Raw genomic sequence first — 15,400 nt, forward strand, 5'->3', positions numbered from 1 at the left:
TGACAAACAATGGCCCCAGCACTAATCCCTGAGGCAACATCACTAGTCACAGGCCTCCAGTCAAAGGCTAACATCTTCCCGCAACTTTCCTTGACTCACCTTAAACAGACATCCTCTGGTTTTTGCTACTGTAAGGTAATAATAAGTAAGGTTCAGTCACTTGGGATTAATAGAGAAATAGTGAGATGGGTGGACAACTGCCTGTCAGGATGGAAGCCTGTGACAAACGGGGTGCCTCAGGTATCGGTGCTGGGTCCCTTGTTGTTTATCATTTATATTAATGATTTAGAGGAGGGTGTGGTTAACTGGGTAAGCAAATATGCGGATGATACGAAAATAGGGGGAGTGGTGGATAGTGAGGTAGATTTTCTTGGATTACAGAGGATTTGGTTTGTTTGGAAGAGTGGGCTGAAAGATGGCAGATGGAATTTAAAGTAGACAAGTGCGAGGTGCTGCATTTCGGAAAAATTAACCAAAATAGGACATATGCAGTTAAGGGGAGGGCATTGAGACACACAGAGAAGCAGAGGGACCTGGAGATTATGGTACAGAGTTCACTGAAGGTGGATTCACATGTAGACAGGGTGGTTTAGAAGGCATATGGTATGCTGGCCTTCATAAATCATAGCGTAGAGTATAGGAGGTGGGAAGTGATACTGCGGCTATTTAAGACATCGGTGAGGCCAGGTTTGGAGTACTGGGCTCAGTTCTGGTCTCCAAATTATAGGAAGGATATAGATAAGGTGGAGAGGGTGCAAAGAAGATTTACAAGGATGTTGCCTGGCTTACAGCATCTAGAGTACGGAGAAAGATTAAGGAGACTGGGACTTTATTCATTGGGACGTAGACGGCTGAGAGGGGATTTGATAGAGGTACTTAAAATTAGGGAATGACGTAAATAGACTCTTTCCCCTGAGGGCAGGGGCGGTTGGAACAAGAGGGCATAAGTTAAGAGTAAGGGGGCAAAACTTTAGGAGAAATGTTAGAGGAGAAATGTTAGAGGATGCTTCTTCACTCAGAGAGTGGTGGCAGAAGAGAATAGAGGAGATCATTGCGGCAGGGTCCTTTCTGTCATTTAAGAGATGGTTGGATGTGTACATGGATGTGAGGGGGTTGGAGGGTTGAGCTAGTGGAGTTGTCCAAGTGAATCAGCATGGACTCAAAGGGCCGACATGGCCTGTTTCCGCGCTGTAAATGGTTATATGGTAACTGTCTCACCAGGTGCTGGCTGTCCACCCTATCAATGTCCCTTATAATCGTATACATCTCCATTGTTCATCACTCCAAAGAGGAAAGCCCTGTGTGGTGCGTTCTCGAATGCAGCTCAGTACAAGCTTTTTGATTTGCTGACCTATGTAAACCAACTCCAATATAACCCTCCTCTATCTCACCCCATTACCCTCTATTATTCATACATCCATGTGCCAATCTGGTTTTAAATGTCCCTTATTTTACCAGCCTCCATCACCATCTCCAGCAAAGGATTCCAGATATCCAGCACTCTATGTGTAAAAGACTTCTCTGACATCTCCCCTAAACTTTCCTCCACTCAGTTTAAATAGATGTCCGCTGGAATTGTCCGTGTACACGTTATCTAGGTTTACATGGATCTGCATAACAGCCGGTACTGTACAGGGTTCGAGAACCAGACAACCAAACAGCACCAAACCTGCTGGCCCATCTAGTCCAGTCCCTCAGTTGATGGGGGGCTACAGCATGGTAACTGTCCTTTTTCAGCTCACAAGCCAATGCCACCCAAACACCCCCCATGCAACCAATTAACGAGCTAATCCCATTCATCTTTGAAATGGGGAAGTAACTGGAGCATTCGATGGAACACGCCAGCAGAGCAGTAACATACAAACTCCTTACAGACTTCAGGTTTGAACCTGGGTCAGTGGCAATGGCCACTAGGTTAACACTGTCACATAGGATATGGGTCAGAATTAGTTAAGCGGTCAGTGCAGACTGAGGGGGCCAAAGGGGCCGTTTCCTGGATGCGTCTTTTAATGACCATCTTTTAATGACCATCTTATACCAAGGCTGACCCTCCACGCCAGTGGCTGCCTGCACAGAGGAAAGGATGGGGGAGGCGGGGGAGGTTTGGAGCAGAAACCAGTCTACTTCAAATTGTTTTATTTTTTCCTTTCTTTTCAATAAAAGCGCACCATTTACAGCATAATGCTGTGGTTTTAATCCCAAAGTGTTATACAGGAGGGACAGGAGAGGAGAAGGGTGAGGGGGGGAGAGTGAAAATCCTTACACACCAGTACACACGCACACACACACATCCTTCAGCATCCAGCTCTCTGGAACACACAAGTTTCCCACACTAACAATATATAGACATAGTTAAGATGATTTACCTCATTCATCACATAGATACACTTTTATATAATATACAGATAGAACCATTTTATATACAAGTTTCTGATACTAACAATTTTGGCAAGTCTCTAAAGTGTCTCCAAGTGTCTGGTCATCGGCACAGATGGATGTCCTGTGATGGCTCAGTTCTAAGGTGCTTTAAATATTTCCCAAATTGTTCCCAGCTCAAGTGCTGTCAGCTTGCAAAGGCAGACCAGTTCCTCCTGCCCGAGGGGAACCACGACCCACTGATGGGTCTCTCCACATCCTGCTCTGGTTATCCCTCAAGGTCAAGTCTTCTTTGGCAGATTGGAATGGACAGCGTGGAGTTTGATGCATCTTGCTGCCCGCGACAGGGATGGTTCGAGGTGCACAGCAGCACACCAGCCTCATTTCATGTCCACATCAAAGTCCAGCACCAACAGCTTGGTCTCCTCCGTTCCATTCCGACTGCCCACTGCACAAATGAGTTTTGTCTTCGATGCACGGAGTCTCCATACAACCCCTCCACTGCCGCCACTCTCAAGTGCCACAAGATTGCGAATGAATTCACCAGTTTTAAGGTCCCATAATTTAACTGTCCCATCGTCCGAACTAGTGACAACAAACTTCTGGATGAACTGCAGGCAGGTAACAGCACTCTGGTGTTTGTTCGGACCTGTTTGGGGAAGAAGACTTGCATTTAGAAGGTGCCTTTCAGAGAAGGCTGAACACTACAGCACAGGACAAGCTCTTTGGCCCATGATGTTGTGCCAACCTATATATTCCTACCAAAAGAAAAATGTTAAACCCTCCTACCCTATAACCCTCTATTTTTCATTCATCGACGTGCCTCAGAGTCTCTTAAATGCCCCTAATGTTCCAGCCTCCACCACCATCCCTGGCGAGGCATTCCAGGCCCCCACAACTCTCTGCGACTTACCTCTGACGTTTCCCCTAAACTTCCCTCCCTTCACTTTGTACACGGGTCCTCTGGTGTTTGCTGATCCTGCCCTGTGAAACAAGTGCTGACCGTCCACCGTATCTATGTCTATCAGAATCTTGTAGAACTCTATTAGAACCATTGAACATTACAGCACAGAAACAAGTCCTTTGGTCCTTCTAGTTTGTGCCAAACTATCATTCTGCCTCGTCCCACTGACCTGCACCCGGTCCATAGTTCTCCATACCCTTCCACCTATATACCAAATTTTTCTAAATGTTGAAACTGAGCCCACATTCACTTCAGCTGGCAGCTCGTCCCACACCCCCACCATTCTCTATGTGAGGAAGTTCCCCCTAAACTCGTCCCCTTTCACCCTTAACCCACGTCCTCTGGTTTGTATCTCACCTGCCCTCAGTGGAAAAAGCCGACCTACATTTACTCTGTCTACCCCCTCATAATTTTAAATACCTCGATCAAATCTCCCCTCATTCTTCTTCGCTCCAGGAATAAATTCCTAACCTGTTTAATCTTTCCCTGTAACTCAGTTCCTGAAGTCTAAGCAACATCCTAGTAAATCTTCTCTGCATCTTTCAATCTTATTCATCTTTTGGCCTCACCAATAACCATATAACAACTACAGCATGGAAACATGCCATTTTGGGCCTTCTAGTCCACACCGAACCAGGTACTCTCCTCCAATCCCACCTACCTGCACCCTGCCCATGACCCTCCATTCCCCTCCCATCCAATTTTTCCTTAAATGTCTTATACAACGTTACCATAACATCCCAACTCCTGAAGGCCAATATGCCAAAAGTTCTCTTTACAACCCTGTCCACCTGAGACGCCACTTTCATTGAATTATGTATCTGTATTTCCAGATCCCTGTCCTACCGCACTCCTCAGTACCAGACCATTTACTGTGTGTGTCCTTTCTTGGTTTGTCCTTCCAAAATGCAACACCTCACACTTGTCTGCATTAAATCCCATCTGCCATTTTCTCAGCTGGTCCAGATCCCTCTGCAAGCTTTGAAAATCTTCCTCGCTGTCCACAACGTCTCCGTCTTTGTATCATCAGAAATCTTGCTGATCCAATTGACCACATTATCATCCAGATCATTGATATAAATGACAAAAAACAATGGTCCCAGCACCGATCCCTGAGGCACAGCACTAGTCAAAGGCCTCCAGTCTGAGAAGAATCATCCACCACGACTCTCTGGCTTCTCCCAGTTCACTCCTTCACCATGCATAAGTAACGTCTTAACCTTCCTGACTAAACTCCCATGAGGGACCTTGTCAAAGGCTTGACTAAAGTCCATGTAACATTTCCTTCATCAACTTTCCTGGTAACCTCCTCAAAAAACTCTTTGGTTAAATGCAGCTTACCATGCACAAAGCCATGCTGACTAACCTTAATCAGTTTCTGGCTATCCAAATAATTGTGTATCTGATTTCTTAGAACACCTTCCAATAATTTACCTTCCACTGATGTCAGGCTCACTGGCCTATCATTTCCAGGGTTACTTTTGGAGCCTTTTTTAAACAACGGAACAACGTGAGTTACCCTCCAATCCTCTGGCACCTCACCCATGGCCAAGGACATTTTAAATATTTCTGCCAGGGCCCCTGCAAGTTCTACATGAGCCTCCCTCAAGGTCTGAGGGAATATCTTGTCAGGCCCTAGGGATTTATCCACCCTTATTTGTTTTGAGACAGCAAGCACTTCCTCCTCTTTAATTCGTATCGGTTCCATGACCTCATTGCTTGTTTTCCTTACTTCCCAAGAGAATACTGATGATAAAAAATATATTTACGATCTCCCCCTTCTCTTTTGGTTCCATACAAAGCCGACTCCCTTACTATCCTTCTGCTCTTAATATACCTGTACAAATGTTTAGGATTTTCCTTCATATTGTCTGCCAAAGCAACCTCATGTCTTCTTTTTCTTTCCTGAGGGTTTTCTTGCAATTTTTATACTCCTCATACCACTTCTTTGAACCAGAACCCCATTTGACATTTAATATCATCACCTCTTCGCTCAAAGATAAAGTCCCAGCTCTGCTAACCTTGCCTCATAAGACTTCTAATCCAAGCAACATCCTGGTAAATCTCCTCTGCACTATCTCCACAGCTTCCACATCCTTCCTGTAATAAAGTGACCAGAACTGAACACAGTACTCTAAGTGTGTTCCAACCAGAGATTTGTAGTCAACTCTTGAACTCAATCCCTCCGTTAATGAAGCCCAGCATCCCATAGGTCTTTTTAACTATCCTATCAACCTGTGCGGTGACCTTGATGGATGGAATGGATTTGGACCCTCTGTTCATCCACACTCCTAAGTTACTGACCATTAACCCTTCTGGTTTGTCCTTCCCAAATGCATCACCTCACACTTGTCCGGATTGAACTCCATCTGCCACTTTTCCAGCCAACTCTGCATCCTGTCTATATCCTCTTGTCACCTTCGACAACCTTCAGCTCCATCCACAAACTTACTGACCCATCCTTCCGCCTCTTCATCCAGGTCATTTATAAACATCACAAAGAGCAGGGGTCCCAGAACAGATCCCTGCGACCACCCAACTAGTCACCGACCTCCAGGCTGAATACTTTCCTTCCACTACTACTCTCTGGCTACAAGCTATTTTTTAAAATATCCCCACAGCCAAGTCGAATGGATCCCATGCCACAAGATTTTCTGAAATCTCTCATGGGAGATCTTGTCAAATGCCTCATTAAAATTAATGTAGACCATATCTACCACCCTGACCCTCATCAATTTATTTTGTTACCTTCTGAAAAAACTTAATTGTACTGTGAGGCATGATCTTCCCTTCACAAAGCTCTGCTGACTATCCTTGAGTAGAATGGACTTCTCCAAATGCTCAGGTTCTAAACTTCATTTGCACACCACTGATGCAAGACTCACTGGTCTATAGTTCCCAGAATTCTCCCTATTTTTATACAACAGGATTACATTTGCCATTCTCTAATCCTTTGGGACCTCCCCTGCGGTCAAAGAGGATTCAAAGATCATAGCTACTATTTAGGACCTCCCCAACATCCTCCATCTTGAGGTACATGTTGCCTCCTTTATCCTTTAGTGGCCCCACCTTCATTCTTGTCATCCTTCTGTTCTCACATACATAGAACGCATTGGGGTTCTCCTTAATCCTACATGATAATGCCTTCTCATTCCCCTTTCAAACACTCCCAAGTCCTTTCTTAAGCTCCTTCCTGGCTACCATACATTTCTCACGAGCCCTTCCTGTTTCCTGCTATCTATATTTAATATATGCTTCCTTCTTCCTGTTAACTAGCTGCCTCACCTGTTTCATCCACCACGGTTCCCTATTGTACCTTCTTTTCCCTGTCCCATTGGACAAACCTATCCTGAACCCAGCACAAGTGGGTCCCTAATCTTCCTCCACATTAGTTCCATGCTTTCTTCTGTGAATATTTGTTTCCAATTTATTCTCTCTAAATCCTGCCTCATCCCATCGTAATTAGCCCTTCCCCAGTTAAACACTTTCCCAGTTTGTCTGCTTTTATCCTTTTCCAGAGCTACGCTAAAGCTCAGGGAGTTGTGGTAGATCTCCCCAAAATGCTCCCTCACTGAGAGGTCACCATGAGCAATACAATTAATGTAAGGTATCGAGTGGTGTAATATATTTTTTTTCTGCATCAGCTGTACCTTACTCCAAAAAAAAATTAAATACATTGAAATCTGAATTATCCAATTCATGTTTTTGATGCAGTCAAGATGTAGGGACCTTTATGCATTCGACCTGGTCGTGCTCCAAGGTGAGATCCTTCTGGGAAGATATGGGGAATCTCCTGGAACAAATTACTGGAATTCAATACCCTCAGGTGCCAGAATTGTTTTTATTGGGGAAATGAGCAGATAATGAGGCTGTTGAAATATCAGTTGAAATTTGTTAAACTTGCTTTAGCGGGGGCCAGGAAATGTATAGCCATGACTTGGAAATCTGTTTCCCAACTGAGTCTGTCCCACTGAAAGTCAGAAATGTATAGTTGTGTTCTGGAGAAGATCGCTAACAACCTCAGAAATTGTTTCATGTTTTGAAGAATATGTATTTGAGATGTACGGGGTTAACCTTTGATGACTTCCCCTCCGCTCTCAATACCACGATCTCCAGTATCCCTAGTGACGTCTATGTCAAGACATTTATCCCTTAATGGAGGAAGTAAGCTCTGGATGAATCATGTCATGTTTCATCTGTATGTAATGCTTTTGGAAAACTGATGATTTTGTCACATTATATGGGAGAATTACCTCTCCTTTTTCTCTTTTCCTTTGGGGAAGGGGGTCTTGCTCTTTTTCTGTTTTCCTACTTTTCTTTGAAGGATCGGCACGTTGTGTAATTTTGTATTTATAAACAATAGGGCAGAATTTGATATTATGTTGATTCTTCCTTCTTTGTATATTAACATGTAGTTCTGTTCTGGTATTTCATTCTATATATCTGTCATGTTTCTTTGATTTTGTGTTTTGTAACTCCATGTTGATTGAGAATCTTTAATTAAAAAAGGTTTGCCTCCTGACCAGGTTCATTCCCCAGAACCAGATGCATTATGGCCTCTCCTCTTCAACACTCCCCAGATCCCTGCTACCTAAAGAGGGAAAGGGAACAGGCAGTCAGTACAGAGTTCACCTGTGGCCATTTCCCTCAATAACAGGTATACTGTTTTGGATACTGCTGAGAGGGACAACCTACCAGTGACAAGCCACAGTGGTCAGGTGTCTGGAACAGAATCTGGCTCTTTGGCTCAGTAGGGAAGGGGCAGGGGGCGGGAGTGTGTACAGATAGATTATGTAGATGAGATCCAGTCTCCTGATAGGATGTGCCCTCCCCTCCTCCCCTGTGCCAACGTCGGGGACGTCTTGGATTAAGTCCATAGCATTCTCAAGTGGGAGGATGAGCAGCCAGATGTCATGGTCTATGGAGGAACATTGACATGGTGTAACATGAGGGCCACATTACTGATCAGACAGGACACGAGGTCAAAGGTCATATCCACCTCACCTGGGGAACTAATTGTGAGGCACGTCGATGGGTCGGACCTCAAGGGGAACCATCGTGGGTCGTCTGATCTAACTTGTAAACAGCTTCTTTGAGTGCCACACCTGTTTGCCAGGGGAGGGGTGGCTGGTATTATTTGCTTTAACCCTCTGTAGTTATAGTAACTGTAAAGTTAATGTACATGTCTTCTGTTGTGTATTTGTTTCCTGTAGGGGATATAGTTCATGGTTTACTGCAACCACGTTCCCAGAGTTGTCTCTCCTTGAACCCTCGATCTCATTCCCCATCCAAATATGGGTCAGAAGGGTGTCCAGGTCCTGCAAAGTGCGTTCAAGGAGTTAGGTGCTAGGTTTATGGAAAGTACTCCCAGGGTTGTGAATTCTGCATTATTCCTGAGCCACATGCTAAAAATAGAAAGATAATACATCTTATTCCGTGACCAATGTAATAGTGTGGGAGGGCTGCAGATGTTTGAATCAGTCCAGGGACAGTAGGACTGGAGAGAGACAAAGATCCTTGTGAGAAGGTTTGCTGGCACTGTGCCTCGGGATTTAAACAGGTGACGCAGGGAGATGGGAACTAGAGAGCCAGAGCAGAGAATGGAGTGGTTGTGGAAAAAGATGTTGTTAGGCCTGTGTGGTGATACGTACGTATGTATGTATGTGACTGTGTATGGAAATCTGGCCCGCCACTGATGACTCGCTCCCTTGTAACTCTTCCCCTGGTGACCTGGCCATAAAGGTCAACCTTCCTCCCCATCCTCCATTCGAGCACATGGAATCGGGCCAGCTACAATCTAAAGTGTATTAAAGCCTATCGTTTCCCACTCTAGTCTCTGGTGTTATTGATAGAGCGTATCAGCCTGTAGACAAAGACCAATATTGAAAGGCTAAGCACGGTGTGAATAATGTTCTGAGTGCGTCTATTACAATGCAAGGGGTATTGTGGAAAAGGCAGATCAGCACATGGAGCTATGACTCTGTAGCCATTAATAACACTTGGTTGCAGGAGGGGCAGGACTGGTAGCTCTATGTTCCAGGCTTTTAGGGATGAAAGGGGGGAAGGGTGGTGTTGTTAGCCAGGGCAGATCGAGGGTTCTTCTGCTGAGGTTATATGAGATTGTATTATGGATCTCCCCATATTCAGCGGGAGTTGAGGAGCAAATTTGTAAAGAGATAGCAAATAACTTTTAAACATTTTTAAAATTAAATTTAGACATTCAGCCCAGTAAACAGGCCTTTCCGACCCATGAGCCCGTGCCACCCAAATAAATAACCATCTGTTTTTGAATAGTGGGTTGAAACTCACGCAGACACGGGGAGAACGTACTAACTCCTTATAGACAGCGCCAGACTTGATCCCTGAGTCATCGGCGCTGTAATAGCATCTTGCTAACAGCGCTGCCTTTGCGAATCATGTCTCTTTCTGGGGAATGAAGCTGGTCGGGTAACAGAGGTATCAGTGAACAAGATATAGATGCACAGATCATTAAGAAAAGGAGGCATATATTAGATACAGGCAGACAGGTTCACAGGAATCCCTTGAGGAGTATCGTGAAGAAGAAAAAAAAAGGCTAAAAGTGGTTTTCACATGGCTTGAACTCCAGGACCACCAATTCATCTGTCTGCACCATTGAAACAACACTTTCTTTGCCATGACTGCCGTTCCACATATTGACTGAGAGTTTCATACTGTAAAAGGTTGGATGGGTTAGGGTTTATCAAATGTGTTTGGGAAACATCAATATGTAGAGGTCCCAACTAAAACTGAACCTCCTATTGTGGAACGAGACAGGGAATTGTGTGTAAGGGAACACGTTGGAGCTAATATTGTAATATTATTAATTTGAAGACAGTTAGGGAAAGGGTACTCATGTTGCCATTCTAAATTAGAGAAATGCCAGTTTAATCAGAAAAGATGTGACATGTGTGGATTGGGACAGATTGTTTTCTGGTGAAGTTTGGCTTGGTAAGTGGGAGGCCATTTTTGAGAGTACAGCAAGTCCCCGGGTTAAGAATGGACTATGAGCAGCTTCATCGGCTCGAGGAAGGAGAATGCCATCCGTCATTTTAAGTCGGATCACGTTGACGTTAACATTGTCTTGAGTGTGTAACTTTATATTTGGGTTAAAGTTTCTCTTATTTATCCTTCTAACCACGTCTCCAAAGCTAAATAAGAATCGTATGTACCTGTTCTGACTTACCTACAAATTAAACTTAAAGACAGACTTAGGAATAGGTCTCATTCGTAACCCAGGGACTGCTTCTACACAATGTACATGTTCCCGTCAGAATTAAAAGCAAGGCTAACAGGTACAAGGAATGTTTATTTTCCAGAGATACTTAGGCCTTGGTTAAGAAGGAGACTCAAAGCAGGTATATGAAAAATAGTGAAGTGATTAGCGAAATCAATCAGCAAAACCAAGGTTCTTCTGCTTAATCAGTCGAAGTAGAATTAAAAGCTGCTTCTATCATTTGAATCATCATGTTCATAAGCATTGGAAATGCATAGGAGCAAGTCAGCTCCACAATAACGACACAGACTTCACCCTCAAAGCTACAGTGGGCCTCTCTCTCAGTTTTGTGCCAGTGAACAACTTTGAAACTCACGTGGATGCACTTGACTTTTTGCCTGATCAACTCCCAGAACTCTTACATGGGTTGGGGGATAATTATATCGGATGATGAAATAGAAATAGGTATAGAAGGTGCCTCCGCTGTTTCCTCTATATTTATGGAATCTTTCTGAGAGGACCTCAAGTGGAGAGAATAAAACCAACATCCACGCAGAGGCAGCTCACAGACAAATTTACACAGAGTTAGGGATGCACCATCCAACCATTTGCAAGTTCACTGATGGCATGAGGAAAGTTAAAAAGGGAAGAGATGCTTATTATGAACTATAACTGGCCACTCCCCAGTGCAAGATGAATAATTATGTGCGGAACAAAGAATCCTGACAATAGTGTCTTCCTATGGAGAGAAAGAACCATGAGAGTATGTACGAGGCCTTGCCCATAATTTTGACTTAATCGATTAATTTTGTCAATAAACAATCTAACCTATATTTGTATAGGTTCCCCTGTTTTCCATGCAAATCAATATGGAGCCCTCTAGAAATGTCCAAGGAGGTTCAGTAGCGGGTAACATTTGATGCTGAAGTCATGAACATATTGACCTTAAGGTCATATGAAGTTCAAAAGTTTTTTAAAAATGGAATTTGTACCAGGGTCACCTCAATTAGTTACCAGGCTGTGCCTCAATGTACATTCTGAATAAAAACAAGTGGCCAAACCCAGTTCAATCTGGGCCTAAAAAAGCGAGGCCACATTGGCAGAAGCTCTTCACAAGCCGTAGAGTTAGTCAAAGCCGAAAGCAAGAGGAACATTTGTCTCGCCTCACTGTTGATGCTTCCAGACAGGCAAGGGGAAGGCAGCGGGGAACAACGTCAAGCCCAAGTGTTTTATTTCTCGGGCAACGCTGGGTATCCTGCTAGTTTTTAATAAAACAAATCAATTAACTAATTTGATCATTTTATATTCATTGTTTTGATTGGTGCCAAAATGTCCTAGGCCTCCAAAAGTCTTGTTTTGATTTGCTAAAATGTCCGACGGCCAAACATCCTTTGCCAAGATGTGGGCGTGAAACTGCAGACGCAAAAATGTCCAATTCCAGGAAGGCTTATCTACTCTTAGACCATTCAACTTTCCAAACACCTCTCGAGTGATTGGGACCACATTCATCTCTCTTCCCTGACACCTTTGAAATTCCGGTACATCGCTGATGTCTTCCATAGTGAAGATTGATGCAAAATACTTGTTCACTTCCTCTGCCATCTCCATATCTCCCATTAGTTTCTCCAATATCATTTTCTATCGGTCCTTTATTTATTCTTGTCTCTTCTTTTAATCATTAAAAAACCAGCTTTTCGTATCCTATTTCAAGAGCCTTATTTCAAAGTTCATCTTTTCCTTCCCAATGACTTTCGAAGTTGCTTTCTGTGGGCTTTTAAAAGCTTCCCAGTCCTCTACCTTCCCATTAACACTTGGTATTCATGTTGAGGTAGTGAACGCAGTTTGGCTTTATGGAGAAGCCAGAGAGTGTAGGTGGATGATTGCTTCTCAGACTGGAGGCCTGTGATGAGTGGTGGGCCTTACTGTCATCTGCAAACTTGCTGATCCAATTGACCACCTTATCATCCACATCATTGATATAGATGACAAACAACAAGGGTCCCAGCACCGATCCCTGAGCCCCACCACTCGTCACAGGCCTCCAGTCTGAGAAACAACTATCCACTACCAGCATCTGGCTACTCCTGTGTAGCCAATGTCAACATTTGACGACCTCCCCAGAATACCTAGCATTCTGAACTTTTGTGACTAACCTCCCATGAGGGACCTTGTCAAAGGCCTTACTGAAGTCCATGTAGACACCATCCACAACTTTCAATTCATCAACTTTCCTGATAACCTCCTTGAAAATCTCTTATTAGTTTAGAACAGAGTACACAGAACATTACGGCACAGTACAGGCCCTTCGGCCCTGATGTTGTGCCAAACTATATAAACCTACTCAATAATCTAAACCTTCCCTATCTTTACAGCCACAATCCTCCATTTGTCTTGCCTTCATGTGCCTGACCTTATTGTACCAGCCTACCAGTTTGGTTAGACATGACCTACCGGGCAGAAAGCCAGGATGACTAATCCTAATCAGTCCCTGCCTATCCGAGTACTTGTACATCCAATCTCCAAGAACACCTTCTAGTAACTTACCGACTACAGATGTCAGTTTCACCGGCCTATATTTTTCTGGATTATTCTTGCAGTATTCTAAAACAACAGAACAATAGTTGTGAACTTCCAATCCTCCAGCATGGCTGTGGGCTTTAAAAATACCTTTGCTGGAGCCCCTGCAATATCTGCACGAACCTCCCTCATGGCGTCTCGGTTTGCTGAAGCCACTTGTCAAAGTTACAATGTCCCACTCTCCCGGAGGGGCCGCTCCCCTCAATCTGAATCAGCAAACCCACGAAGGTGGTGCTGCCCCCAGACTAAAGCTACTGAACTGTGTGGAAAGCAGCTGTGGCTGTGGAAAGGCATCTTAGTGCCTGGGTTATTGACTGTCATTGTTTGAGGATGGAGTTGAGGATTTTTGCTTTTGATCAGACACAGGCCAGATTTGACAAGGATGAAGTGGTGCCTGGAGGTGATCCGTGCTGACTTGTGTTTTATAAACTCTGGCACCCTATGAAGTGATTCCTTCACGATGACACTTGGTAACACTGAGGAGAAGGCCGGGCAGTGGGGCTGAGTCCGAAAATGGATCAGCTCATGATTGAAAGGCAGGCAGACTCGATGGGCTGAATAACCTATTTATATTTAAATGATCACACTTACAACAGTAGCAGGTCCTTCCCACCCACAAGCTCATGTCACCCATTTACACCCAATTAACCTACAACTCCTGTAGGTTTTGAACGGTAGGAGGAAACCACAGCACCCGGAAGAAACACACGAGACTTGGGGGAGAAGGTACAAATTCCTTAGACGGTGCTGGATTCAAACCCCGGTTAGTGGCGCTGTAACAGCATTCCACTAACCGCAACGCTACTGTGCTGCTGTGTCTTAGGGTCTAAAAATCTTTACCTCCATGATGCTAGTGTTGTAGATTTAGGCAAGCCCCACCTTCAGCTAGAGGGGGAGAGCTAGAGAGCTCCCAGTACGTGCAGGGCCACCTGCTGACTGTTGATCAGCCTGTTACAATTCTCTGAAACTCACCTTGTAACGTCTGCAGACATTGACCTGTCTTGATGTCCCAGATTTTCACTGTGGAGTCAGCATTCCCAGACACGAGGATATTATCCTTCAGCTCCATCCCACTGGTCAATGACTGGTGGCCCATTAAAGTGTGCAAACAATTGCCATTTTCTGCATCCCACACTCGTATGGATGTGTCAAGAGACCCGCTGACTATATGTATGCCATCATACTGTGCAAAGTCAAGGAAAGGAATCATTAAAGACACAAGCAGATCATTTTGCATCACATTAACAGGTATTTAGCAGCACCTTTAACATGGTAACACATCCAATGGGATTCACAGAACTTATCAGCCACCCAGCAAATGAAGGCAGCTCGTGAGCAACATCTTGAGAGAGAACGTGGATATGATGGATGGTTCACCTGCATTTATTACACCACCTGCATTTGTGTGGTGTCACCAACACAAACTCTACTTTGGCCTGTTTACAAACAGCTGCTGAATGTATTGTTACTTGACAGGCGTTGTAGATTATTGTTGGGTTTGGTGTGTGCGAGGGGAAACATCCCCAATCCTTTGTCCCTCCGTTACACTGCCTACAAATGGTCAATGGAAGAGCACAGCAGGTTGTAGACATTAGAGAGCCTGTGTGTTCCTCTACCAGTTGCACAGCACAGACAGAGGCATTTCAACTCACCCTGTTCAAAAAACCCAGCAAGCCCTGTGACACTAATCCTGTATCAGTCCCAATTTATTCTCTCCATTGTCCCTCCAACTCCCCCCAGATTCCAGCTCTACTGGGGTAATTTACCATGGCCAACCTCCCTGCACTAACCTATCTTTGGGATGTGGGAAATCTACGAGGTAACAGAGAGAACACACAAACTCCACGGACAGCACTTGAAAACAGGCCTGAAGACCTCCATATCTGCAAGGCGGCTGCTCCATTGTGCCACATTGCAAATCAAACAGGGCTTCATTGGGCTGCGTGCAATCATGCTCAGCTTTCATTTTTCAATTCGGAGATGCAGTACAATAACAGGCCCTTCTGGCCCATGAGGCTGCGACATGTCCATTCACACGCGACCAATGAACCTGCAAGCCCCACAGGTCTTTGGAGTATGGGAGAAAACTGGAGCACCTGGAGGAAACATACCAACTCCTCACGGAGTTGAACCCAGGTCTCTGGCACCATCATGGGGTTGGGCGAAAAACACACACTGCGTTGCCCTTATTAATTAACAAAGTAGCTTAAAAATTCATGACATGGAGCTCCATCACATTTGTGGTGGTC

At 44.5% G+C, this 15,400-nt stretch overlaps 1 protein-coding gene across 9 annotated transcripts in view; it reads right to left on the bottom strand.

Moving 5' to 3' along the window:
• Positions 1–2,119: 2,119 nt before the first annotated feature.
• The window catches only part of LOC138739705 (F-box/WD repeat-containing protein 7-like), a 149,419-nt gene continuing 136,138 nt past the window's right edge, over positions 2,120–15,400 (bottom strand). For 3 of the 9 annotated variants that reach the window (XM_069892296.1, XM_069892294.1, XM_069892297.1), the window contains 3 exons: positions 14,124–14,334; positions 13,119–13,175; positions 2,120–3,025 (listed from right to left, as the gene is read on the bottom strand). In XM_069892296.1, coding sequence (XP_069748397.1) covers positions 2,757–3,025; positions 13,119–13,175; positions 14,124–14,334 — 537 coding nt within the window. In that variant the 3' untranslated portion in view covers positions 2,120–2,756. Of the gene's footprint in view, positions 3,026–7,593; positions 7,932–9,649; positions 9,780–13,118; positions 13,176–14,123; positions 14,335–15,400 lie in introns of all 9 variants that reach the window. The other 6 variants (XR_011342370.1, XR_011342373.1, XR_011342372.1 and 3 more) reach the window with 6 other exon arrangements.

This window comes from Narcine bancroftii, chromosome 7, assembly GCF_036971445.1.
Source record: "Narcine bancroftii isolate sNarBan1 chromosome 7, sNarBan1.hap1, whole genome shotgun sequence".
Classification (NCBI taxonomy): domain Eukaryota; kingdom Metazoa; phylum Chordata; class Chondrichthyes; order Torpediniformes; family Narcinidae; genus Narcine; species Narcine bancroftii.